The following is a 27312-nucleotide window of genomic DNA, read 5'->3' as shown; positions in this document are numbered from 1 at the left end:
TTAAATACTCGCTTTTGAGTGAAGTATTGTCTTGTTTTTATAAATTAATTACTCGACTGAGGCGGTGATTTGGTTATCAAATCTGTGTATATATACTTATGTACTCATTCGTCGGGACTTTTTATTAAAAGAGCGGAATCAATCGTATATTAGCACTGTAGTGGTACTTCGCAATTGCCGGAAGTGCAGTCTTCGGTGCAGTATCGATGTGTAAGTATGCACTCAAGTACTTAGGAAACAGCTGAAATACGAGGACTGTCCGATTTGTTATGGGTGTTTCTACGGATTTTAGAAAATTGGGAAAAGAACAATATAATAAGCAATTCGATTCTAGTTTTTCGAAGCGAAATCGCGCAGTGACTCGCCTCGAGTTTAAATGTGGTTGCACATCGTTTATTGGTAACGCCTAGGTGATCTGAAAATGAAGTACCACTGATTGAAGCGGCGCCACATAGCAAAGGCAGTAAGCAAAGACAGCTAGAGTTATATCCTCAGCCATTGTAAAAATCCCTGTTTAGATGAAGGCTTTACATAATTTCCGTTCTTTTTATTATCTTTAAAACTGAAAGACATTTGAAAAAAATGACATCGTTATTACACACCGCTAAGACTTCCCTTTCGTATTGCCTAAGACGAACTTTTGTGCTAATATAAGGTCTAATAAAAAGAAATCCATTATTTTTCCATCAAAGTGAATATTTTTTTAAAATAGTTAAAAAATCCAACAATGTGTTAGCATTTCGCAGGTAATACCACTAAACCACTCTCATATAGACCCTTCTCCCTATCGCCAGAAAGCTGAGACAGTTGTATTTCACAAGCTGCTCTTGAACCAAATTTTTCACTAGCGAAAGCATTCGCCATAGACAGTAAACGATAGTAAACACTTGTTGCCAAGTTCACATTATAAGGAGGATGTATAAGGCCCTTCTAACCAAGCTATGTGCGCTGGCGTTGTAATAAAGGAACACAATTTCTTTTCTATTGCCCAAAGCCGGCGGCTTCTTTGCGAATTCATCGATTCATGTCCGAGTTCGAAATTTGGTCGTAGTTGATTTTCCCCTGCCTATCATCAAACACACAACAGAACCTTCCTGTCCATTAATCTTACCTCACATACTGCTTGGTCCGGCTCACCGCGATTCGAATGCGATCGTTTTTGCTTGACATTGTCTACTTTTCAAGACTAGTAACCATCCACAGATGCAGCGAAGCACAGAAACGAATTCGATCAATAAGGTTTGTTTACGTTAACTTAAAATATGTATGTACTATATATGTAAGTAACTCCAAACGGTTTTGTATGCAAAGTTGCTTATACTTCGGACTTGACGAGTTCCATTACCTTATCCATATTTTCGGTGAAGCCAAAATTGCCTGAATCATAGCATTGGCAGACATAGCGTTAACCCGGATTAACTGCATTAATCAGAAATTGGAGACGAACTCATAATCAACTTAACTGAATTAATCCGGATTAATTCAGGAGTTAGTGAAGATAACTCCTCGATTTGCGGAGCGGTATTGCTCTTTCTCAATTTTTCTTAAATCCGAACAACCTAAACTACGAGTCAGATTAGTAACAATATATTAAACTCAGTGGCTAGGGGGGGGCGAAGGGGGCCGTCGCCCCGGGCGCAACATCTTGGGGGGCGGCAAAATGATCTTCGCTGTTTTTTAATATTCAGAAAAATACTTCAACAAATTTTTTACTAAATTTATTATAAAAGATAAAGAGTTGTACACTCACAATGTAATCATCTGAATAACAATGAAAAATATAAATTTTTACTCGAATACTCTTCAGTCTTTGAATTAGTCTTATATCTTTTGGCTTATATCTTTCTTAAAAATAGTGATAGAACTTAAAAATGTAATTTTCTAGCTTTTTCTAGAGACGTGTCACTCTCACAGTTACCCTCTGCTTTGAATGTAACAAATACTTTTATTTCTCCAAAATTTCAAAAATGGCATTTAAAAACTCCAATTCGGGCAAAAATTCCTGCAAATTGTATCAAAAGTGTACAAGATATAGGGCGAAAATGGATTTTTTCTATGGCTTTTAATAATATGTCTTGTAAATTTGCTATTTACCGTATTGTGAGAATTTTGGAACTTAAGAATTTGCGTGGCTTCTAGATACTAAGTTTTACAGTACCTGTCCAATAAATTACGAACGAAAACAAAAATTTAATATTTTTAATATAATTTAATAATATTGAATATGATTCAATACAAAAATATGAAAATTTAAGTTTAATGTATATAGCATATAAAAAATAATTTTTTTTTTTAATACGCCAAATATTTATGTTTTTATAAATGATTTAAGTTAGAACTTCGGATAATTTTTTTGTTCGTTCGTAATTTATTGGACAGGTACTGTATATGCTTAATATCGAAGATATTTTGTAAAAATTCACTTTTATTCGAACCACCTAATGAAACTTGTCCTAGGTAGATAAAGACATATCTTACAAATCGATTGTAGCTGCACTGATTCAACTTAACTTGCAGTAGTGTTGTCATAGGGCAGAGAGGCTCAGCGCATTATCGAACCGTCTCGTATTTAAGCTGTTTCCTAAGTATTTGACAGCATATTTACAAATCGATAATGCCCACTTCAGTGATTATTTAAGATTGATCCCAGTCTTATAATAAAAATCCCCCACGAATAAGTGTATAAGCATATGTACAAAGAACTGATAACAAAATCATCGCCGCAGTCGAGTAATTAATTTATAAAAACAAGACAATTCGATTTCGTATTCAGTTTGACTGAAATTGTGGAGAATGGCGCTTCGTTTGATATTCTTGTCCATTTTGTGTGGGCATCTTTTGTATTCCGGGAATTGTGCGGCACCTATTCAAAGTAGCGCCAATGTAGCGGTATTTGCCTTTGTTTAAATTTAATAAAATAAATTATTTTAAAATTTTTCATTCTTGTCCAATACATTTAGCCACTTCTCACCTATCTTTGTGACGATGATTTGTTGAAGACCGCGGTCAACAAGGTAGAGCATTTGAGCTTGAAATTAGAGAATTATAATCTGAGGTAATCTATTTTTAACATATTGAGTATTAATAAAACCTAACAATTATTTTTTTTTGTTTATTTCTTAGTATGCAAAGTGAAGTTCTTCGTGAAGTAAAAACGAATCTCGAATTGTTAGATTCGAAAATTACAACGAAGTGGTAAGCAGCTAATATTTATTTCAAAATTTCTAAAAATTCGTACCAATAAAAAACTCTTTAAACTTTAGTAATGAAGCCAGCAAAAATGTGGTTGCTGCGCCCCCTGCAACTAAGAAACCATCTTCTTGCACCGAAGCGATGCGTCAAGAAATAGGGAAATATGGGGAGAGTGGTGTTTATGAACTTCACTTGCCGGAATTCCTTCATCACGCCTTCTATGTTTATTGTCTTCGTGATCCTAATGGCGGTGAACCATGGACTATAATTCAACGTCGACAAAGTAACGACACCGACTTCTATCGGGGGTGGTTCGAGTATGAACACGGTTTCGGCGATTTGAATGCCAATTTCTTCCTCGGCTTGGATAAAATACATGCCCTGACGAATTCGCGATCTCATGAGCTTTGGATTCAATTGGAGGATTTTGAAAATGAGAAACGAGTTGCTAAGTACGAGAGTTTCGCCATAGGCAATGCTCAAGATAAATATGAGTTAAGTGTGCTTGGTCAATATTCAGGCTCGGCCGGTGACTCGTTCACTTATCACCGCGGCGAAAAATTCACAACTAAAGATAGTCATAACGACAAAGATGCTAGCAACTGCGCGGTGCAGTATGCAGGAGCTTGGTGGTATAAGAAATGTCAAGCCAGGTAATATAACCGTTATCTAGATATCACATTTCACGTGAGGTTCTCCTATTAATTTATGTATCACTTACAGCAATCTTAACGGTTTATATTTAGGAGGAGAATTTCCGAAAGATCAGTTTGCCAAAGGTGTTGTGTGGCAAGCTTGGGGCGGATATTATTACTCATTCAAATATGTACATATGGCTATAAGACCAAAGTATTATTATTGAAATTTTTTTTTAGTAAATGAAACTTAGAAATATAGTGGATTTTATGTTTTTGGATTGAATGTTTTTCGAAAGGCGTCTTGAGTCTTTTATGGCACACTTTTTGCTTGAGCAACCTTATGATGCATGATTTTTGCGAATATTGATTGGCTCCAATTGGTAGGTGGAAGGGACACCTTTTCCATAGTTGTCGGGTACTAGGTCGACCTTTGCCGTATTTTGGGTCCGGCACCAGGTTGCAATGCAACTCCACATTGAACTGACAAAGTTTCAGTTCTTCTCGCATTTGGGTTTAAACCACAACCACCACTGTCAGGTTGGGGCAAACTCCGAAGGCTTCTGCTTCCGTGGTAGCAGAACTAAGTCTCCGGTTAGACTTCGTGGCCGAAACTACTGCCAATTGAGTCTCCATACAGTACTGGACTGAAACTCACAGAGCGACTTTATCTCCTAATAATGTGTGGTATTGCCAAAAACAGATAAAAGTGGTTTAATACTACCTCAAACACCCGTTTAACGCAAGATATTTTAGCAAAATTAAATGAGCGTATAATATTGGCTATACTATAGTTTAATATCAAAAATATTTCAAATTGTTCCACGAATTACCCCAAGTTCAATACAATGTACTACATGTAAAGATTTTCGTTATTCTAATAGACCTTATGGCGAATACGTCAGACAGTGTATGAGCTATATATTTATGTATATATAAAATTGCTTAAACTCCGATGATCTGGTTGACTTTTTAAATCTGAAGGGTTTCTCAGCTTTGTCCTGGCAAATTTCAAAAGTATGGAATGTTTGGCTTCACCCGAACTTTGCTCTCCCTAACTTGATAATTCTAAATTTAGTGGTTGCATTCGTTTAAATAAGGTATTATATAACATCGTGTATTATAAATAAATTCAATATTGACAGGAAATATGCTTTCTCACACCTGATGCATCTCTGCTGCATGTGTTAGTGATTTGTTGTCTCGGGTCTAGCCGAGTCTGAATAACATTTGGATCGCTGCCTTCCTCACACGTCGAGAATACGCTAACTCTCAGTCAAGCTACAGTCATAGAAAATGGCGCTTCGTTTTCAATATTTGTGCGCAATATTTGGACATATTTTGTACACAGTGAATTGTAGCGTTTCATTACAAATCAATTCCCAACCAGTGGTAATTATAAACGTACATAAGTTGAGTGTTCTATGACTTTATGACAAACTAGGTCATTATCGAAACAAGCTTTAAATATCCTCTTTTGTTCGTGACTTCGAAAATTGATCCGCTTTCCTGGCAAATGTTAGTTAAGATAGTAATGTAATGTGTATTTTTTAATCTCTATTTCCATCATTCTTGATACACATATAAAAAAGGCGATATAAAAAATATGGATTTAATTTTACAACAGTAAATAAAATTATATAAGTTTAAATTAATTATATTAAAGTTATACAGTGAGATGAAGGAATGATATCAAGTATGAATGTGACTCTAACATTTATAATCGGATCTGTTTTAGAAAAGAGAAAATCGGTTATAAATTTCGGTTAATATCAAATATCTCATGCAAATGCGGCATTCTTTTCAGTAAAGTTTTTCAGACACCAAGAAATATATTATGTATAAATTATCTGCTGTTTGTTAATAAGTATATAATAAACATTGTAACCATATACCTGTGAAATTTCTTACAAATATACAAAAGCGAAAGCTATGTGAAATTTGTGATGACGATTATAATCTGAAGTAATTTAGTTATTGGTTTTTAATATGGGTTAGAAGTTTTTTTTTTAATTTTTATGACTGGAAAGTGATTAGGTAGCACTGAAAGAGCAGCTTTGTGAAGTAAAACCGAAACAGTTATTATTTGACCTTAAAATTATATCAAAGTGGTAGATAGATAATCTGTTGCAAAATTCGTAAAATAATCGTATAAGTTATGAATTTTTACTCAAGTAATGAAGCCAACCAGATACCAAATTTGGTATTATCGGAAAACTAATACGGCTGTATCAACTGACTCTGAGCAATACCAAAAGCTCCGTCAGGATCGGGAAGGACCTTTCCGAGCCAATAAATACCAAATGAGGTTTCAGACAAGTCGGATCTCTATCGCGCGACTTCTTCAATCTACTGATAGAGAATATTATTCCGTGGTTTTGAGGTGGCGGAGGAATCATCACCGTACACAGAAATACAAACATATCTAAATGTATTACAGAAAACGATTACGACAAAGACGTATTGTATTTATTCCACGTTTCGTTGACAATCACGAAACCACTCAAAACCTTCTTCACACTGCGCTTGGACAAATCAATCACTACTATGAAGAGTCCTCACATCTGCGTTTAATGTCCGAAGTGAGCAAACATGGCGCCCATTGCGAAGAAAGCTTTCGTATGGAAAGGATTTCATGCAGGATATAACTCCAGCGGTTCTAGCGGTGTTTGGGATACCTACTGCTTTTGCTATGTGGCGCATCTTCACTGAGCGGTATACTTCGTTTTCAGATCACCTAAGCGTCACCAATAATCGAATCGCCGACGAATAAGAATATATACACAGATTTGATAACCAAATCACCGCCTCGGGCAAATAATCTATATACATACATACATAAAAAAGTCGTGTTAGTTACACTATTTATAACTCAAAATATTTGACTAAAAATTAGTTGGGAGGTAGCTTAGAACCATGGGATGGACATAGAATATTTTTTATTTCTTTATTTTCAAAGTCAATACATTTCTTAAATACCAAAATTGTACTTCAAATCATAAGCAGTCTGTGTGGGCATCTTTTATACTCAGGGAAGTGTTCGCCACCTATTCAAAGTACCGCAAATGTAGCGGTATTTATCTTCTTTTTAAATTTAATAATATAAAATAAAATAATTTTAATTTTTTTATTCTTGTGCAATTCATTTAGCAATTTCTCACCTATCTTTGTGACGATGATTTATTGAAGAGCGAAGAGGTCAGCAAGGTGGAGCTCTTGACCCTCAAATTAGAGAGGTATAGTCTGCAGTAGTACAATTTTGTATTATAGAGTATTAAAAAGACTTAACAGTATATTTTATTCCTTAGTATGCAAAGCGAATTAAATACAATGAAAGAAATTATACGTGAAATAAAGAAGAATCAGGAATCAGCGCCACCTGCTACCAAGAAACCAGCATCGTGTACCGAAGCGATGCGTCAAGAAAACGGTGAATATGCAGAGAGTGGTGTTTATGAACTTTACTTGCCTGAATTTCTTCGTCACCCTTTTAATGTTTATTGCCTACGTGATCCCAATGACGGTGAACCATGGACTATAATTCAACGACGAGAAAGCAACGACACCGACTTCTACCGCGAGTGGGTTGAGTATGAACGCGGTTTTGGCGATTTGAATGCCAATTTCTTTCTCGGCTTGGACAAAATATATGCCCTGACGAATTCGCGATCTCATGAGCTTTGGTTTCAATTGCAGGATTTTGAAAATGAGACGCGTGTTGCTAATTACGAGAGTTTCGCTATAGGCAATGCTCAAGATAAGTATGAGTTAATTGCGCTTGGGCAATATTCAGGCACGGCTGGTGATTCGTTCTCAAGCCATCGCGGTTCAAAATTCTCCACTAAAGATAGTGATAATGACAAAAGTATTGGTAACTGTGCAGTAATATTTACGGGGGCTTGGTGGTATCGGAAGTGTCAACACAGGTAATTCACATTTTTATCATAGTTATTAATGAATTTCTATCATATGAAGTTTTCAAATAAAATTATGTTTGACATTAAATTATTTAACTATTATTTTTTACTTACAGCCATCTGAACGGCGTATATTTAGGAGCAGAACATCCAGAAAGTCAGAATCGCAGAGGTGTAACGTGGTCTTCCTGGCATGGATTTTATTACTCCCTCAAATATGTACATATGGCGATAAGACCAAAGTAATATTACTCAAATGGTGGTTTGCTATTGAAAACCTTAGCCTCCATAAAATGTTAAACATTACTGACGTTAAAGCTATTGAAACAAATTCAACTTAGCATAATGTTTTATAAAACTTTACATATTCTATTTACCAACAAATAATACATTGTGTGAAAAAAGACTGTTCCTTTTATTTCTAAAAACAGTATAGAAACTATCGTTTCATAATGTAATTGTTTTTCGAAACGGTTTCCATTCTCCAAGGAAGAGTTGTAAGAGAACATTTTTAATGTCATTCGCTATCGCGCTATGGAAGCTTTTTTTTTATTTTTTCTAAGGAAAACTGTCGAAAAAAGGGCAAATTTCGATGCTTTTTGTTCAAACCGCCGCCATGTTTTCAAAGATCTTTTTGAAATTTTTGTTTTAGATCAAAATTACGGCCGCAACCGTGGACATCGTACAGCACATTGTTTTTCGCGTCATTTCAACAATTTATTTTATTATACACCCAATAAATAAACATAAAAAAATCATTTTGTATTCGTTATGAATGAATTTACTTATAAAAAATCGGACTGATTAGTTAATGCCAACAAAAAACAAAATCGCGAAAATTAGTAATTTTACGGAGAGTCACACTGAGGCGATCCCTTAAGTCGGTACATCTCTGTACTGCGTTGCGATTTTTACAATGGATAAAAATAAATGCGAAATCGTGTCAAATGTTAGAAAAGGCTTAAAGTGATTTAGTTTTATCAAAAACACAAGGCTATGTGTGGTACCAAGCCTTCAAAGACGGATCATTGAAAATAAAAAAATACAGCTTCTGCAAGAACTGAAATCGATCGATCTTTCCAAGCAACAATGCTTAGCACTATTGGCTCCTGAAAAATTCCAAGAAGATCCGACTTTTTGAGCCAAACTTTGTTCAACGATGAGGCTCATTTCCGGCTCAATGGGTATGGAAACAAGTAAAATTGCCGCATCACGGACGAAGAATAACCTGAAGGGAATCAAGAGCTGCCATTTTATACAGAAAAAAAAACGGTTTGGTGTCGTTTTTCATATTACTTCAAAAATGATGGCGGTGAGAACGTAGCCGTCAATCACTAATCGTGCCATGATAACTGATTATTTGATGCCTGAAATTGAAGCTCGTGATCTCGGGAAAATTTGGTTAACAAAAAGACGGCACCACTTCCTACAAATCGCATCAATCAATATATTTATTGAGGGAACACTTTGGTAAGTAGACAATTTCACTTTTTGGGCCGATCGATTGGTCACCTAGATCATGTGATAACATACCGTTAGATTTACCAGTCGAAATGCTCGAACGAGCCATCGGACATTCATGGACTCAAACGGATGGACCATATAAGACGTAACTGCGGCCAATATTTGAAAGAGATAATCTTCAAAATTTGCCATTTATCTTTCGAATGATAACAAACATTTCTCAATAAATTTGTAGTTTCTCTGTTTTTTTTAAGTAAGGAACCTTGAAATAGATCATTCTTAATAATATTTTTAGTTTGCTATAGATAAACCGGAGTTAATACAAGTATATGGCAACAACAAGCCTATTCTGCACAACGAAATTCTATTAAACTCCATCCAGCAAAGCAGCATACATACATACCTTTGTTTAAATTGAGGCTTCTCAAAGAGTCTTATATTTGTTATACATTTTGCTTGCTTTATTTTTTTTCGATGGGCAATAACTCTATTTAAGAGGCGCAACGTCTGTTTTGAGGTCTGACCATCGCGGCTATAGTCTCCTCATTTCATCAATTCTCTCCAGTGAGTAATTTTTTAAGCATTGGAAATAAAAGTGGGTCAGTATGAGCTGAAATCTGGAGAATACTGCAAAGGGTGCAGGAGTTCTTTCGAGCCGACGCGTTGTTATGGTAGAATAACACTATTTCTTCGCCAAACAGTACCGTTTGTCGGCAATTCGGCTCATACTCAGAAATTTCTTCAAATTGCACTTATACAGCTTTAAATATTGCTATGAAGTGGCTTCAAGTTTGCTTTTATTGTTCAATGTATGCAAAAGTAAGTAAGAAGGCATTACGCCGGAACCTTTCTTTTGCGAAATATTTCAAGTATGAACTCAAGGAACCACCAGGGCTTAGAAAAAACCTTGTGCGCCAACATCTGTCCAAATGAAATTCCTGACAATATCGACTTCTTAACATAACCCTACCAAACCTCAGTCGCGACCGATCGGGATAAGTCTATACCGTATACAACATAATCTTTCATTTCACTTTCAGTGCACTGCGCTCTGCCAAAAACTAACGTTGATTTACTGACCGATATTGCTCTTTCTCAATTTTTCATAAATCCGACAAAGCTAAACTACGAGTCAGATTAGTAACAATATATTAAACTTAACTTGTAATAGGTTGTCATAGGGCAGTGAGGCTCAGCGCATTATCGACCCGTCTCGTATTTCAGCTGTTTCCTAAGTATTTCAGAGCACACTTACAAATCGATAATGCACCGAAGACTACACTTCCGGCAATTGCGAAGTACCACTTCAGTGCTAATATAATAATATAAGATTGATCCCAGTCTTATAATAAAAATCCCCGACGAATAAGTGTACAAGCATACAGTACAAAGAATTGATAACAAAATCACCGCCAGAGAACGTATATTATACGTTCTCTGTCACCGCCTCAGTCGAGTAAACAAGACAATTCTTCACTCAAAAGCGAGTATTTAAGACACAGTCATCAATTTCGCATTCAGTTTGACTGAAATTGTGGAGAATGGCGCTTCGTTTGATATTCTTGTCCATTTTGTGTGGGCATCTTTTGTATTCCGGGAATTGTGCAGCACCTATTCCAAGTAGCGCCAATGTAGCGGTATTTGCCTTTGTTTAAATTGAATAAAATAAATTAATTTAAAATTTTTCATTCTTGTCCAATACATTTAGCCATTTCTCACCTATCTTTGTGACGATGATTTATTGAAGAGCGCGGTCAACAAGGTAGAGCATTTGAGCTTGAAATTAGAGAATTATAATCTGCGGTAATCTATTTTTAACTTATTGAGTATTAATAAAACCTAACAATTATTTGTTTTTTTTTTATTTCTTAGTATGCAAAGTGAATTAATGGCAATGAAGGAGCAGCTTCTTCGCGAAGTAAAAACGAATCTCGAATTGCTAGATTCGAAAATTACAACGAAGTGGTAAGCAGCTAATATTTATTTCAAAATTTCTAAAAATTCGTACCAATAAAAAACTCTTTAAACTTTAGTAATGAAGCCAACAAAAATGTGGTTGCTGCGCCCCCTGCAACTAAGAAACCATCTTCTTGTACCGAAGCGATGCGTCAAGAAAACGGGAAATATGCGGAGAGTGGTGTTTATGAACTTAATCTGCCTGAATTCCTTAATCACCCTTTCTATGTTTATTGTCTACGTGATGCCAATGGCGGTGAACCATGGACTATAATTCAACGTCGACAAAGTAACGATACCGACTTCTATCGTGGGTGGTTCGAGTATGAACACGGTTTCGGCGATTTGAATGCAAATTTCTTTCTCGGCTTGGATAAAATACACGCGCTGACGAATTCGCAAACACATGAGCTTTGGTTTCAATTAGAAGATTTTGAAAATGAGAAACGTGTTGCTAAGTACGAGAGTTTCGCTATAGGCAACGCTCAGGATACATATAAGTTAATTGTGCTTGGTCAATATTCAGGCTCGGCCGGTGACTCGTTCACTACTCATCGCGGCGAAAAGTTCACAACTAAAGATAGTCATAACGACAAAGATGCTAGCAACTGCGCGGTGCAATATACAGGAGCGTGGTGGTATAAGAAATGTCATGCCAGGTAATCAACCGTTATCTAGATATCACATTTCACGTGTGTTTCTCATATTAATTTATGTATCACTTACAGCAATCTTAATGGTTTATATTTAGGAGGAGAATTTCCAAAAGATCAGTTTGCCAAAGGTGTTGTGTGGCAAGCTTGGCGCGGATATTATTACTCACTCAAATATGTACATATGGCTATAAGACCAAAGTATTATTATTGAAATATTTTTTTTAGTAAATGAAACTTAGAAAAATAGTGGATTTTATGTTTTGGATTGAATGTTTTTCGAAAGGCGTCTTGAGTTTTTTATGGCACACTTTTTGCTTGGGTATCCTTATGATGCATGATTTTTGCGAATATTGATTGGCTCCAATTGGTAGGTGGAAGGGACACCTTTTCCATATTTGTCGGGTACTAGGTCGACCTTTGCCTTATTTTGGGTCCGGCACCCGGTTGCAATGCAACTCCACATTGAACTGACAAAGTTTCAGTTCTTCTCGCATTTGGGTTTAAGCCACAACCATCACGATCAGGTTGGTGCGAACTCCAAAGGCCCCTGCTTCCGTGGTAGCAGAACTAAGTCTCCGGTTAGACTTCGTGGCCGAAACTACTGCCAATTGAGTCTCCATACAGTACTGGACTGAAACTCAGAGAACGTCTTTTTCTCCTAATAATATGTGGTATTGCCAAAAACAGATAAAAGCGGTTTAATACTACCTCAAACACCCGTTTAACGCAAGATATTTTAGCAAAATTAAATGAGCGTATGACATTGGCTATACTATAGTTTAATATCAAAAATATTTCAAATTGTTCCACGAATTACCCCAAGTTCAATACAATGTACTGCATGTAAAGATTTTCGTTATTCTAATGGACCTTATGGCGAATACGTCAGACAGTGTATGAGCTATATATTTATGTATATATAAAATTGCTTGAACTCCGATGATCTGGTTGACGCTGAAGGGTTTCTCAGCTTCGGTCCTGGCAAATTGCAAAAGTATGGAATGTTTGGCTTCACCCGAACTTTGCTCTTCCTAACTTGTTAATTCTAAATTTAGTGGTTGCATTAACATAACATATTCTATAACATCGTGTTTTATAAATAAATTCAATATTGATAGGAAATATGCTTTCTCACACCTGATGCATCTCTGCTGCATGTGTTAGTGATTTGTTGTCTCGGGTCTAGCCGAGTCTGAATAACATTTGGATCGCTGCCTTCCTCACACGTCGAGAATACGCTAACTCTCAGTCAAGCTACAGTCATAGAAAATGGCGCTTCGTTTTCAATATTTGTGCACAATTTTTGGACATATTTTTTTCGCAGTGAATTGTGGCGTTTCAGTACAAATCAATTCCCAACCTGTGGTAATTATAAACGTACATAAGTTGAGTGTTCTAGTTGTAATGACCAGAATTGGAAAACAGAAATATAAAATTATTTTAATACAAACCAAGAATGATAGTGTATAACTTTGTTACAAGCTAGACCATTATCGAAACAAGCTTTAAATATTCCTTTTTCGTTCGCGACTCCGAAAATGTATCTATTTTCCTGGCAAATGTTAGTTAAAATAGTAATGTAATGTAACTTTTGTAATCTCGAGAATAAAAATAGTGGTGTAAAAAATAGGATTTAATTTTATAATAGTAAATACTGTAAAAAAAATATTTATACTAAAGTTATACAGAGGAATAAGGAAATAAAATCAAGTATGAATGTGTCTCTAGTACTTGTAATCGGATCTGTTCTAGAAAAGAGAAAATCGGTTATAAATTTCGGTTAATATCGAATATCTTAAGCAAATGCGGCATTATTTTCAATAAAGTTTTTCAGACACCTCGAAATATTTCGTTAATTGAGATAATTTATTGGGTTGTCGAAAAAGTCTTTTCGTATTTCTAATCAAACTTGGAGGATGGAGTCATGTGTAGAAGTTCCCATTCACTTGGGAATGGCCAGAAACGATTCTTTTACACATGGCTCAAGCAGCTCACTACTTTCGGTCTTTGACCAAGTATCCTCTGGGTAGCCTAAGAACATCCGTTCGAAGGCGAGAAAGTGAGAAGGCGAAACATTCCCCACAAGGGTTGTGCGCTGGGTTTGGGACCCGCCACGTAAAAAAACACCCCCAGTGAAGAGCTATAACCAGCCTCGGATGAGAGACCCCCCTTTTGATAACAATCCATAAAAAAGGAGACCCCACAATCTGCGCCAACTACCGTGGGATTAGCCTCCTCAACATCGCATATAAGGTTCTATCAAGCGTATTGTATGAAAGATTAAAGCCCACCGTCAACAAACTGATTGGACCTTATCAGTGTGGCTTCAGAACTGGAAAATCAACAACGCACCAGATATTCACAATGCGCCAAATCTTGGAAAAGACCCGTGAAAGAAGAATCGACACACACCACCGCTTCGTCGATTTCAAAGCTGCTTTCGACGGCACGAAAAGGAGCTGCCTTTATGCCGCGATGTCTGAATTTGGTATCCCCGCAAAACTAATACGGCTGTGTTAACTGACGTTGAGCAACACCAAAAGTTCCGTCAGAATCGGGAAGGACCTCTTCGAGCCGTTCGATACCAAACGAGGTTTCAGACAAGGCGACTCCCTATCGTGCGACTTCTTCAACCTGCTTCTGGAGAAAATAGTTCGAGCTGCAGAGCTTAATAGAGAAGGAACCATCTTTTATAAGAGTGTACAGCTGCTGGCGTATGCCGATAATATTGATATCATCGGCCTCAACATCCGTGCCGTTGGTTCTGCTTTCTCCAGACTGGACAAAGAAGCACAGAAAATGGGTCTGGCAGTGAACGAGGGCAAGACGAAATATCTCCTGTCATCAAACAAACAGTCGTCGCACTCGCGACTTGGCACTCACATCACTGTTGACAGTCATAACTTTGAAGTCGTAGATAATTTCGTCTATCTTGGAACCAGCGTAAACACCACCAACAATGTCAGCCTAGAAATCCAACGCAGGATAACTCTTGCCAACAGGTGCTACTTCGGACTGAGTAGGCAATTGAGAAGCAAAGTCCTCTCTCGACAAACAAAAGCCAAACTCTATAAGTCACTCATAATTCCCGTCCTGCTGTATGGTGCAGAGTCTTGGACGATGTCAACAACGGATGAGTCGACGTTGCGAGTTTTCGAGAGAAAAGTTCTGCGAAAGATTTATGGTCCTTTGCGTATTGGCCACGGCGAATATCGCATTCGATGGAACGATGAGCTGTACGAGATATACGACGACATTGATATAGTTCAGCGAATTAAAAGACAGCGGCTACGTTGGCTAGGTCATGTTGTCCGGATGGATGAAAACACTCCAGCTCTGAAAGTATTCGACGCAGTACCCGCCGGGGGAAGCAGAGGAAGTTGGAAGGACCAAGTGGCTTCGCTTGGAATATCCAATTGGCGCCACGCAGCGAAAAGAAGAAACGACTGGCGCGCTGTTGTTAACTCGGCTATAATCGCGTAAGCGGTGTCTACGCCAATTAAAAAAAAAAAAAAATGAAGCCAACCAGACACCAAATTTTGTAGCCTCGGAAAATTAACATGGCTGTATCAACTGACTTTGAGTAATACCAAAAGCTCCGTCAGGATCAGGAAGGATCTTTGCGAGCCGTTAAATACCAAACGAGGTTTCAGACAAGGCAGATCCTTATCGCGCGACTTCTTCAATCTACTGGTAGAGAAAATAATTCCAGCTGCAGAACTAAATAGAGAAGGTACCATCTTCTATAAGAATGTATAGCTGCTGATGTATGCCGATGATATTGATGTAATTGGCCTCAACATCTGCGCCGTTAGTTTTGCTTTCCCCAGATTAAATAAGGAAGCGAAGCAGATGGATTTGGTAGTGAACGAGGGCAAGAAGAAGTATCTACTGTCATTGACTATTGACAGTCATAACTTCGAAGTTGTAGATAATTTCGTAAATCTAACACAATCAGCCTAACAACGTCAGCCTGGAAATTCAACGCAGAATAACTCTTGCTTTGAGAAGTAAACTCCTCTTTCGACGAACAAAGACCGAACTCTACAAGTAACTCATCATCCCCGTCCTGCGATATTGTGCAGATGCACGGACGATGAACAACAATCTGATGAGGACAGCTTTGCATTGAAAAATATGTGTGAAAACCCCAGCAGTCACATATATTTCTTGGCTTTTGTGTATGCGTGGTTTTGAGGTGCCGGAGGAATCATCACCGTGCACAGAAATACAAATATATATATGTATTCAATAACTACTATGAAGAGTCCTTACATCTGCACTAGTTGCCCGAAGGGAGCACACACGGCACCCATTGCGAAGAAAGCTCTCGTATGCAAAATATTGCATGCAGGATATAACTCTAGCGGTTCTAGCGGTCTTTGGGATACTTACTGCTTTTGATATGTGCAGCATCTTGAATCAGCGGTATACTCCATTTTCAGATCACTTAGACATCATCAATAAACGACTTGCGACCTCATTTAAACTCGAGGCGAGTGTGCCCTACTAGAATCGAATTACTTATTATATTGCTCTTTTGAACATCTACATCTAATCGGACCGTCCTCGTATTTCAGACGTTTCCTAATATAAATTACATACAAAGTATTTGAGTGCACACTTAAATATCAATAATGTGCTAAAATAAGATTGACTCCGCTCTATCAATACAAATCAGCGAGACATAAGCATATACATATACAAAGATTTGATAACCAAATCACCACCTCAGGCAAATAATCTATATATAAAAGATATTTATAACTCAAAATATGCTGAACCGATTTGATTGAAAATTAGTGGGGAGGTAGCTTAGAACGAGGGACGGACATATGTAGTTCAAAGTCATCGCAATTCATAAATACCAATTCACAAATACCAAATCATAAGAAGGTGTTCAAAATTCATGTAAGAATCAATTGAAAATTTTATGACTTCAAAAAATGAAAGAAATAAGTAAAAAAAATAACAACACAGAGCTAATGCGGGAGAACACTAATTTTCGTATCCACGCATACTTAGCATAAATATGGATAATACTGATTGTCGCTCCTGAACAAGGCAGTTTGTTTTTAGGACGAATACGTCTGATATTTTTAATACCAAAAATGGCATTGACATTTTCGTCGTCAAGGCATTGCGGCTACTTTGCTAGATTTTAGGCGAAGGACGTAATTGCAGTCATAGCAAACCAAATGTTAGATTTAACAAGAAAAAACGTTAACATCGGCTGCACACTATTGCTGTTTTGTTGTGGCGACTTTGTCCCAACTGTTGTAATCGAGCCTCTAAATCGTCAGTTGCTGTGGGGCGACATATGTTACAGTCTCCAAGGACTACTGATGGTCCATTAAACCGCTCATTTATCTGACGGATATTATTTATTACTTGCTCACTAAATTCTGGCAGTCTATACATGGTGTTCCTGTACACAAGTGATAATGAAACTGTCAAATTGTTTACGTTTAATAGTTGATAAACGTTTGCTGAACCTGTGACGTTCCTTGAGAATGATCCTTCTGATAGATCTGGGCATCGATCTTGTTTAGAGTATATTATAAGGCTGTTTTCCGGGCGTCACCGGGAGGATCCTTGTTTCTCCATCAAGGCATGCAATAACATTATAGCCTTCTATTGGAAATTCTTCTTGAGGTAAAGCCCAAGTCTCAGCAAAGCACAGAATATCATCAGAACAAATCAGTTTATTTGATCTGATATCCGCAATATGCTTGTTTAGACACCTTACATTTTGGTAATATATATTGTTCCGATTTTTCGGCTAAAAATCTGTAGCATGTCGTCAACGCACCTTCTGTCCTCAATCTATTAAGTTGAGCTTTAATGGGATCCTGCTGTCCAAATGGATTCGGAAGAGAAAATTTCCTGATTATACATAATCCATTGGCATTTGTGGCTTTGCTACATCCTACATATAAAGCTGACCTACTAACTCTGGCCTCTAGATGAACCGCAACCTGAGCGTATGTTCCACCTTGGCTTTTATGTATCGTGATGGCTTCAGCTGAAATGACAGGGAATTGTAACAGTATTCCACGTCAAATTTCGTGAAGATACCACGTCAAATGTGAAAGTTTTCCATACAAACTCTTGATTCCGATCGTTCGGTTTGTATGGCAACTATATTTTATAGTGGTCCGATATCGATAGTTCCGACAAATGAGCAGCGTTTTGAAGAGAAAATAACGCTTACAAAATTTCAAATCGATATCTTAAAAACTGAGGCACTAGCTCGTATATATACAGACAGACGGACGGACAGACAGACAGGCGGACATGGTTAAATCGACTCAGTTCAACATACTGTTCATTTATATATACATATACTTTATAGGGTCTCCGACGCTACCTTCTGGGTTTTACAAACTTCGTGGTAAACTTAATATATTCTGTTCAGGGTATAAAAAATAGCATAACAATTGCCGTGTTGATAAAAAGGTCTATTGTAATTTAACACATACAGAAATATTTTCGAAGCATTGCACTTCCTCAAAAATAATAATATTGCTAAATATTGATAATGATATAATAGAACTGCAACCAAATACGCAGTATAATGGATCATAACAGGCTCAGTAATCTATCGATGAAATTTATACCACGTGCATCCTAAAAGACTGATGCCATAACCTTGTTAGCCGGCTTTTTGGTTTCTCCACGCTTGAGGGCTGTTTCATAATGTACACTAGACTGACAGTCGATCGGACTCCAGTGTGAAAAGTGTGAAATGATGGAGCCATGTTTCTATTGTCACACACCGACGCAAAAATTCGGTTTTATTTCGATTAGAGAGCTTTCAAACACTCCTCAGAATTAGTTAGTTTTGTTGGATTATGAACTTCTTCTCTTTAGGGCGTCCACTACTTTCATTGTCCACGATGCTCATTTCGCCTCTCCACAACTTGTCAAAACAATTCTTCACTTGAAAGCGAGTATTTACCACATACATACATAGTTATCATATTTAGTTTGACTGAAATTGTGGAGAATGACGCATCGTTTGGTATTCTTGTCGATTTTGTGTGGGCATCTTTTGTATCCGGTGAATTGTGGGGCACCTATTTAAAGTAGCGCAAATGTAGGCGTATTTGCCTTCTTTTTAAATTAAAAAAAAAAAAATTATTTATTAAAAATTTTATATTTTTGTGCAATTCATATAGAATGGCTCTCCTTCTGGCGATGATTTATTGAAGAGTGCGGTCAACAAGGTGGAAGAGCTCTTGAGCCAAAAATTAGAGAATTATAATCTGCGGTAATTTATTTTTATATTATATAGTATTAAAAAGACTTAACAGTATTTTTTATTCCTTAGTATGCAAAGTGAATTAATGGCAATGAAAGATCAGCTAATACGTGAAGTAAAGAAGAGTCAGGAATCAGCGCCTCCTGCAACCCAGAAACCGGCATCGTGTACCGAAGCAATGCGTCAAGAAAACGGGAAATATGCAGAGAGTGGCGTTTATGAACTTTATCTGCCTGAATTTCTTCATCACCCTTTTAATGTTTATTGCCTACGTGATGCCAATGGCGGTGAACCATGGACTATAATTCAACGTCGACAAAGTAACGATACCGACTTCTATCGTGGGTGGTTCGAGTATGAACACGGTTTCGGCGATTTGAATGCCAATTTCTTTCTCGGCTTGGATAAAATACACGCCCTGACGAATTCGCAAACACATGAGCTTTGGTTTCAATTAGAAGATTTTGAAAATGAGAAACGTGTTGCTAAGTACGAGAGTTTCGCTATAGGCAATGCTCAGGATAAGTATGAGTTAAGTGTGCTTGGGCAATATTCAGGCACTGCCGGTGACTCGTTCACTACTCATCGCGGCGAAAAATTCACAACTAAAGATAGCGATAATGACAAAGATGATAGCAACTGCGCGGTGCAATATACAGGAGCTTGGTGGTATAAGAATTGTCATGAGAGGTAATTTAACCGTTATCTAGATATCACATTTCACGTGAGGTTCTCCTATTAATTTATGTCTCACTTACAGCAATCTTAACGGTTTATATTTTGGAGGAGAATTTCCAGAAGAGCAGTATGCCCAAGGTGTTGTGTGGGGAGCTTGGCGTGGACAATATTACTCACACAAATATGTACATATGGCTATAAGACCAAAGAATTAATATTGAATTATTTGTTAGTAAATAAAACTTAGGCATATACTGGATTTTATGTTTTTGGATTGAATGTTTTTCGAAAGGCGTCTTGAGTCTCTTTGTTTGGGTTAACTTATTTCTGTAGGAGGTTACATCTTTTAAAAAGAACATGGCTAAATTGAAGATATTCCTCACACTTTCCGAAGGGGTTTCTTAGACGTCTGAAAGAGAGAAGGCTTGTATCGAATGAATAGTTTGATTTTTGTAATTCTCTTAAAATCTCCGAGTTAATATGCTAGCTCAGTGTTAATGAAAGTGAGGGATGACAACAGTCTTACCCCACGATGGCTAAAAGAACATGAAACAAAAAAAGTACGTATTGATATTCTTCTTCTTTACTGGCGTAGACACCACTTTCGCGATTATAGCCGAGTTAACAACAGTGCGTAAGTCGTTTCTTCTTTTCGCTACGTGGCGCCAATTGGATATTCCAGGCGAAGCCAGGTACTTCTCCACTTTCGTATCATTCGGACAACATGACCTAGCCAGCGTAGCCGGTGTCTTTTAATTCGCTGAACTACATATGTCGGCTCGGAGAGGTCCTTCCCGATCCTGACGGAGGTTTTGGTGTTGCTCAACGTCAGTTTACACAGCCGCATTAGTTTTGCGGGGATACCAAATTCAGACATCGCGGCATAAAGGCAGCTCCTTTTCGTGCTGTCGAAAGCAGCTTTAAAATCGACGAAGAGGTGGTGTGTGTCGATTCTCCTTTCACGGGTCTTTTCCAAGATTTGGCGCATGGTGAATTTCTGGTCGGTTGTTGATTTGCCAGGTCCAAAGCCACACTGATAAGGTCCAATCAGTTTGTTGACGGTGGGCTTTAATCTTTCACACAATACGCTCGATAGAACCTTATACGCGATGTTGAGGAGGCTTATCTCACGGTAGTTGGCGCAGATTGTGGGAAGAACGAACTGGCGCTTTGTTGTAAACTCGGCTATAACTAATATTTGTAGGAGGCTTTGCATTGAAAAATATGCACGAAAACCCCAGCAGCCACATAGATTTGTTGGGTTTTGTGTATGCGTAGCTTTGTTGTGCCGGAGGAGTCATCACCGCACACAGAAAAACAAACATATCTAAATATATTTCCAAAAACGATTACAACAAAGACTTAATGGGGAATTCCTGGCGTTGGCATAACTATTCTCTCAAATCTATACATATAGCTATAAGACCAAAGTATTATTATTGAAATATCATTCATTATACATGCAATTTAATTACATATGTATACTATATTTGCATATCATGACTTGACTGTGGCTGTTGTTTTTAAAACACAACGAAAGGGGCGAATTACAGTATTAGGGATTTATGAGAGAACGTTCTCCCGAACACGTTCAAATCATACTGATAATGGTAAAATAATAGGTAGCTTGCATGAACGCATCTTGAGGTCTGCGAAATAGGAGTATGTGGCGGCGATACTTTCCTCATTCGAGTCAAATCCACTATCCATTGATTCAACGTTTCGTTAACAATCACGAAACTACTCAAAACCTTTTTCACACTGCGCTTGGACAAATCAATCACTACTATGAAGAGTCCTCACATATGCGCTTAATGTCCGAAGTGAGCAAACACGGCACCCATTGCGACGAAAGTTCTCGTATGCAAAAGATTTCATGCCGGATATAAGTAACTCTAGCGGTCTTTGCGATACCTATTGCCTTGGCTATGTGGCGCCTCTTTAAACAGCGATGTATATACTTCATTTTCAGATCACCAATAAACGATGTGCGACCATATTTAAACTCGAGACGAGTCTGTACTCCAAACAGCATCATTTTTGATTTCACTGCGCGACTTCTCTTCCAAAAACTAGAATCGAATTACTTATTATATTGTTCGTTTTTAATATTAGGTGCTCTCGATATAGCTTTCCCACTAATAAATAATATAAGATTCTGATTATTATCTCCTTCTCTTACGTATAACTAATGAGAAGCATAATAAAAACCGGAGCTGGTACAGGTTGAACTATAAAAAAACTCCCCGACGAATAAGTACACTCTCGGATATGGCTAAATCGGCTCATCACGCGTATCATTTATGAAGGTCCCCTGCTTAGTAAAATACATATATATTTTGAAAAATTTGTTTTTTTATTCAACCTAGTTCCATTCAAGGCTGGATATACCAGTTATACCAACCCTCCAACTTTTCGATACCATTTTTTTTGTAGTACGCTGTTTTCTTTGTTTCAAAATAGGTCTCAATTTCGGCGATGCCCTCTTCATTCGACGAAAATTTGTTCCCAGCGAGCATTCTTTAACTATTTGAGAACAGGAAATAGGCACTGGGGAAATTAGAAGACCAATTCATAGATTTTTTCCATTGTTTTCACTAATTTGTGCCAGGCTGCATTAAATTGGCGAAACATTTCGGAGCGGGTTCATTGTTTGCAGTCCACTCGGATGACTGTTGATGGGCTTCGGAGTGAAATTATGGAATCATGTTTCATTCGTTCTCAAATATCTACACCAAAACTCGGGGTTATTACGCTTGAACATCTTTTAACACACCCACTTAGCACAGAGCTTTGCCATTCTCAAATATTCGTGAGTGGAAAAACCAAATCGACAGCTGACAGTTTAGGCTTAGTAAAAATGGAGCGCTACATGATAGAGCAACTTGTATTCATTATTGAACAGTATTTCAAAAATAATAGGAGCTTGGCAGCCGCAGTTCGAAATTTTCATACAAAATATGGTTGGAATAGATTGTCAAAAAGGAAATGCATTCTCGAAAATGAACGATTCAGTTGTTGTGGGAGTAAACTGTTAGACCCTTGCCCGACGACTACAGTATACTTCCAGCTGAGCTATTGCGATAACCGGGGAGCTGGCCTTTAATGCACCTGCAATCAATTCGAAAGTCAATATCTAGGTAGACGCAAAGCAGCAATCAAGGCAGTAACCTCTTATTGCATATCGTCCAGAAGTGTTTTGGGATGCAGGGCAGCAGCGAAAAGTGTTTCCAGAAACAAGTAATTTCACTAACTTCACTTTCACTGAGTGCCAGGCCACAAGGGCATCGAGGGCAATGAAATAGTGGACGAGATGGCCAAGAATGATAAACGGCTAACACCTAATAACGTGATCAACATCGAGAAACCCATGCATTGTTTATACGACGATCTGGATAGAAGCATGATTAACACAGTTTAAAACCCGACAGAATGAGCTACCTGGTTGCAAAGTTATGTGTAAAACTGTAGGGCGGAAGTACAGCAAATTCTTATTGGCACTAGAGCAAGATACCAAGGAAACAATGAAGCATCTCTTGTGCACTTGTCCTGAATTGTCAAAACTAAGCTTTAAATATCTGTGGTCGTCACGGTATGATGGAAGAGGAGGAGTCTGTTAAACATACGCGTCAAGCGCAGGCATTCCAAAAGATGACTACTCTTCATGGACCAAATGAAGGATGATATTATGTGGCAAATATGTGGTTTCAACAAGGTATTTCCCGGTTGTGTACCTTTGCGTTTTGGTGATCAGAATTGAGTTATTTAAAACCACAAATTCATGAATGATATTTTATATTTCAACTGAAATACATACTTTCGTTTTCAAAACAATATTATTGCAATTGGTGCAAAATCGTTTCCTTGCCATGCTCAAAAAACTACCCTATATGGAAGACCTTCAAAAACATCAAATCCAATGATAAGGATTATTCAACCATACTCTATGTAAACCGGTTAAAGAACCGGTATGTGAGCGGGGCATCAACCACATTTCTAGCGATATGTTGTAATGAAAAATAAAATAAATAAAAATAAAATAATAAAAAACAGGCTTAAAAACGAACGACAAAACTAAGAGATGTTACTTTCGAACAGTGCAATGCCAGAGCCCATGAAAGTTTTTTCATATTGCAGGAATCCAAAAAGCTTTTTACGAATTAACTCCTGTAAAGCAATAAACAACTTCGAAACTTCACTAAAGAGCAATATTTCTGGCAGATACAGGGTTTGTCCGGGAAGTAATGGGATTGATTTCCTTCGGCAGCCCTGCAGCGACGCAGAAGGAGCCCATTTGGATAGTTTTTAAAGTATTTTAACGATTTGGTTCAATCAATTTTATTTAATCAACTCAGTCCTATTACTTTCCGGACAAGCCCTGTATTCTTGTCTATTCTGTGTGGGCATCTTTTGCATTCTAGGAATTGTTCGGCACCTATTCTACGTAGCGCCAATGTAGCGGTATTTGCCTTCCTTTTAAATTTACTAAAATAAATTCACCTTACACTTTATATATTTGTGCAATTCATTTGAAATGCTTATTTTGTGACCATGATTTAATGAAAGGAACGGTCAATTAGCTTGAAATTAGATAATTATAGTCTGTGGTAATCTATTCTTAAAATATTGAGTATCAATAAGATTTAACAGTATTTTTTATATATTATTATTTATATACAAATCTTCGACAAATAAGAACATACATATGTATGTATACACAAATTTGATAACTAAATCACCGCCTCAGCCGAGTAGTTAATTGATAAGCACAAGACAATTCTTCACTCGAAAATGAGTATTTAAGACACAGTCATCAATGTCGCATTCAGTTTGACTGAAATCGTGGAGAATGGCGCATCGTTTGATCTTCTTGTCCATTTTGTGTGGTCATCTTTTGTATTCGGGGAATTGTGCGGCAGCTATTCAAAGTAGCGCCAACATAGCGGTATTTTCTTTTATTTGAATTTAATAAAATAAATTTTATATTCTTGCGTAATTCATTTAGCCATTTCCCACCTATTTTGATGACGATAAGTTCTTGAGCCTAAAACTAGAATCATTAGCATGCAAGAAACCATCTTCTTGTATCGAAGCGCTGCGTCAAGAAAACGGGGAATATGCAGAGAGTGGTGTTTATGAACTTTACTTGCCTGAATTTCTTCGTCACCCTTTTAATGTTTATTGCCTACGTGATCCCAACGGCGGTGAACCATGGACCATAATTCAACGTCGACAAAGCAACGACACCGACTTCTACCGCGAGTGGGTTGAATATGAACGCGGTTTCGGCGATTTGAATGCCAATTTCTTTCTCGGCTTGGATAAAATACATGCGTTGACTCACTCGCGATCTCATGAGCTTTGGTTTCAATTTGAGGATTTTCAAAATGAGAAACGTTTTGCTAAGTACCAGAGTTTCGCTATAGGCAATGCTCAGGATAAGTATGAGTTAATTGCGCTTGGACAATATTCAGGCACGGCTGGTGACTCGTTCACTTATCATCACGGTTCAAAATTCACCACTAAAGATAGTGATAATGACAAATATAGTGGTAACTGTGCAGTATATTTTAAGGGGGCTTGGTGGTATAATGCTTGTAGTCACAGGTAATACACGTTTTTTTCATAGTTATGTATGAATTTTTTTTCATATGCAGTCTTCAAAGAAAATTTTGTTTGACATTAAATTATTTAACTATTATTTTTTACTAACAGCAATCTGAACGGTTTATATTCAGGAGAAGAATATCCAAAAAGTCAGAAAGGCGGAGGCGTAATGTGGTCTTCCTGGCGTGGAGAATCCTACTCCCTCAAATATGTACATATGGCTATAAGACCAAAGTATTATCAGTGAGATGGTGATTTGAATTGAAAACCTTAGCTTCCATAAAGTGTTAAACATTACTGACGTTAAAGCTATTAAAACAAACAAATTTAACTAAGCATAATGTCTTATAAAACTTAACATATTCTATTTAGCAACAAATAATACATTATTTAAAAAAAAGACTTTTATTTTTAAAAACAGTATGGGGAATGAGAGTAATCTTGGATTATTTTAATTCCTGAAGAAAACAATCGTTTCATAATATAATTTACATTTGTATGAACATTATGGCAAAAAAGCATCCGGAAATTTGAATTAAGTTCTCCGGTTAAATCATATTTCAAGAAAATGTATTCTGCTAAGTTGGTAGGACTGTCTGTAATTACTATGCCAATTATGAGCGCGATCTGTCAATCCAGTTTGTTTACAGCAGCTGCTTAAGGAATCGTCTTAGTGTGACACTTTCGAAAAACCGTTTTTTTTGTTGCCTTATCGAATAGTATACAATATAATAAACATTCTCTCAAATTTTGAAATCGGTCGCTACAGCGTTTTTTGTAGAAAGGGAACAGAGCAACTCCAATCTTTAGACGCGTTTTTTTCAGAATGGGTTTTTCGAAACGGTTTCCACTCTTAAATGAAGAGTTTTAAGGATATCTGGTTCCAATTTGGAGAGAACATTTTTGTCATTCGCTATCGCGTTATGGAAGTTTTGTTTTTGAAATATTTTTACTTTTTTCTAAGGAAAACTGTCGAAAAAAGGGCAAAATTCGATGGTTTTTGTTCAAACCGACGAAATATTGTCAAATTTCTTTTTGAAATTTTTATTTTAGATCAAAATTAAAAAAAAAAATCGTAGAAACGTATAGGATATTTTTTTTAGCTGTAATTTCATCAATCTATTTAACTGCTGTACACTCAATAAATAAACATAAAAAAATCATTTTGTATTCGTCATGAATGAATTTGTTTATAAAAAAATCGGACTGATTAGTTAATTCCAACATTAAAAACAAAATCGCGAAAATCTGTAATTTTTCGGAGAGTCACATTGAGGCGATCCCTTAAGTCGGTACATCTCGGTAGTGCATTGCATTAGAATGGATAAAAATAAATGCGAAATCGTTGCAAATGTTGGAAAAGGCTTAAGGTGGTTTAGTTCTATCAAAAACATGAGCCAAGCCTTCAAAGACGGTCGAAAGATCGTTGAAGACTTGCCTCGTTCTGGACAACTTTCATTATCTTCAACAGATAAAAATAATAAAAAAGCGAAGGATATGGTGATTGAAAATCGTCAGGCAAGTGTTAGAGAGATGGCAAGAGAGCTCGACATCTTTCGCGAGTCCGTTCGGATGAGTTTGGCGGTAATTTTTGGTATGAAAGGTGTTTTTGCTCGACTCGTCCCGATAAAGCCACAACCAGGCCAAAGCCGCAAAAAAATCAAAGTGATACCCATTCTTTTTTTTCGATATTCGTGGTTTGGAGCATCATGAATTTGTTGCGGAGGATCCATCTACTTCATTGTTACTCACTGCCATTCTGACATAGAAATATGACTATTTTCTTGAATTGTCTCTCTCTAGTCGAGTTTATTGTAATTCAACAGATATTCGCAGACCGAAATTTGGGTCATGAGGTTTTCTTATTTCTTTTTAATTCAGCTGTGTTTAAATGGTACCAAACGGCTTTCCACACCGTGGTGAATTTTGATATCAAAATTACC

The 27312-nt window shown here is 37.1% G+C and overlaps 1 protein-coding gene and 1 pseudogene across 7 annotated transcripts; both read left to right on the top strand.

Moving 5' to 3' along the window:
* The first annotated feature begins 2747 nt into the window (after positions 1-2747).
* LOC126752761 (ficolin-2-like) lies at positions 2748-25751 on the top strand. Of its 7 annotated transcripts, XM_050463735.1 has the most exons (6): positions 10690-10845; positions 10917-11011; positions 11081-11173; positions 11242-11362; positions 24909-25369; positions 25478-25751. In XM_050463735.1, the coding sequence occupies exons 1-6, from the start codon at positions 10750-10752 to the stop codon at positions 25614-25616; spliced, it is 1005 nt and encodes a 334-aa protein (XP_050319692.1). In that variant the 5' UTR covers positions 10690-10749; the 3' UTR covers positions 25617-25751. The 7 variants fall into 7 exon arrangements, with proteins under 7 accessions (XP_050319695.1, XP_050319691.1, XP_050319694.1 ...); XM_050463734.1 differs by lacking the exons at positions 10690-10845; positions 24909-25369; positions 25478-25751 and adding exons at positions 2756-2889; positions 11893-12066 and having other exon boundaries at positions 11242-11823; XM_050463737.1 differs by lacking the exons at positions 10690-10845; positions 10917-11011; positions 11081-11173; ... (1 more) ...; positions 24909-25369; positions 25478-25751 and adding exons at positions 2761-2889; positions 2961-3055; positions 3124-3195; positions 3264-3845; positions 3916-4093.
* LOC126752763 (ryncolin-2-like) lies at positions 4917-20021 on the top strand (annotated as a pseudogene).
* Positions 25752-27312: the final 1561 nt, after the last annotated feature.

This window comes from Bactrocera neohumeralis, chromosome 3 (assembly GCF_024586455.1).
Source record: "Bactrocera neohumeralis isolate Rockhampton chromosome 3, APGP_CSIRO_Bneo_wtdbg2-racon-allhic-juicebox.fasta_v2, whole genome shotgun sequence".
In the NCBI taxonomy this organism is placed as follows: domain Eukaryota; kingdom Metazoa; phylum Arthropoda; class Insecta; order Diptera; family Tephritidae; genus Bactrocera; species Bactrocera neohumeralis.
The sequence above is the reverse complement of the archived record's forward strand: the minus strand, read 5'-3'. Positions and strand labels throughout refer to the sequence as shown.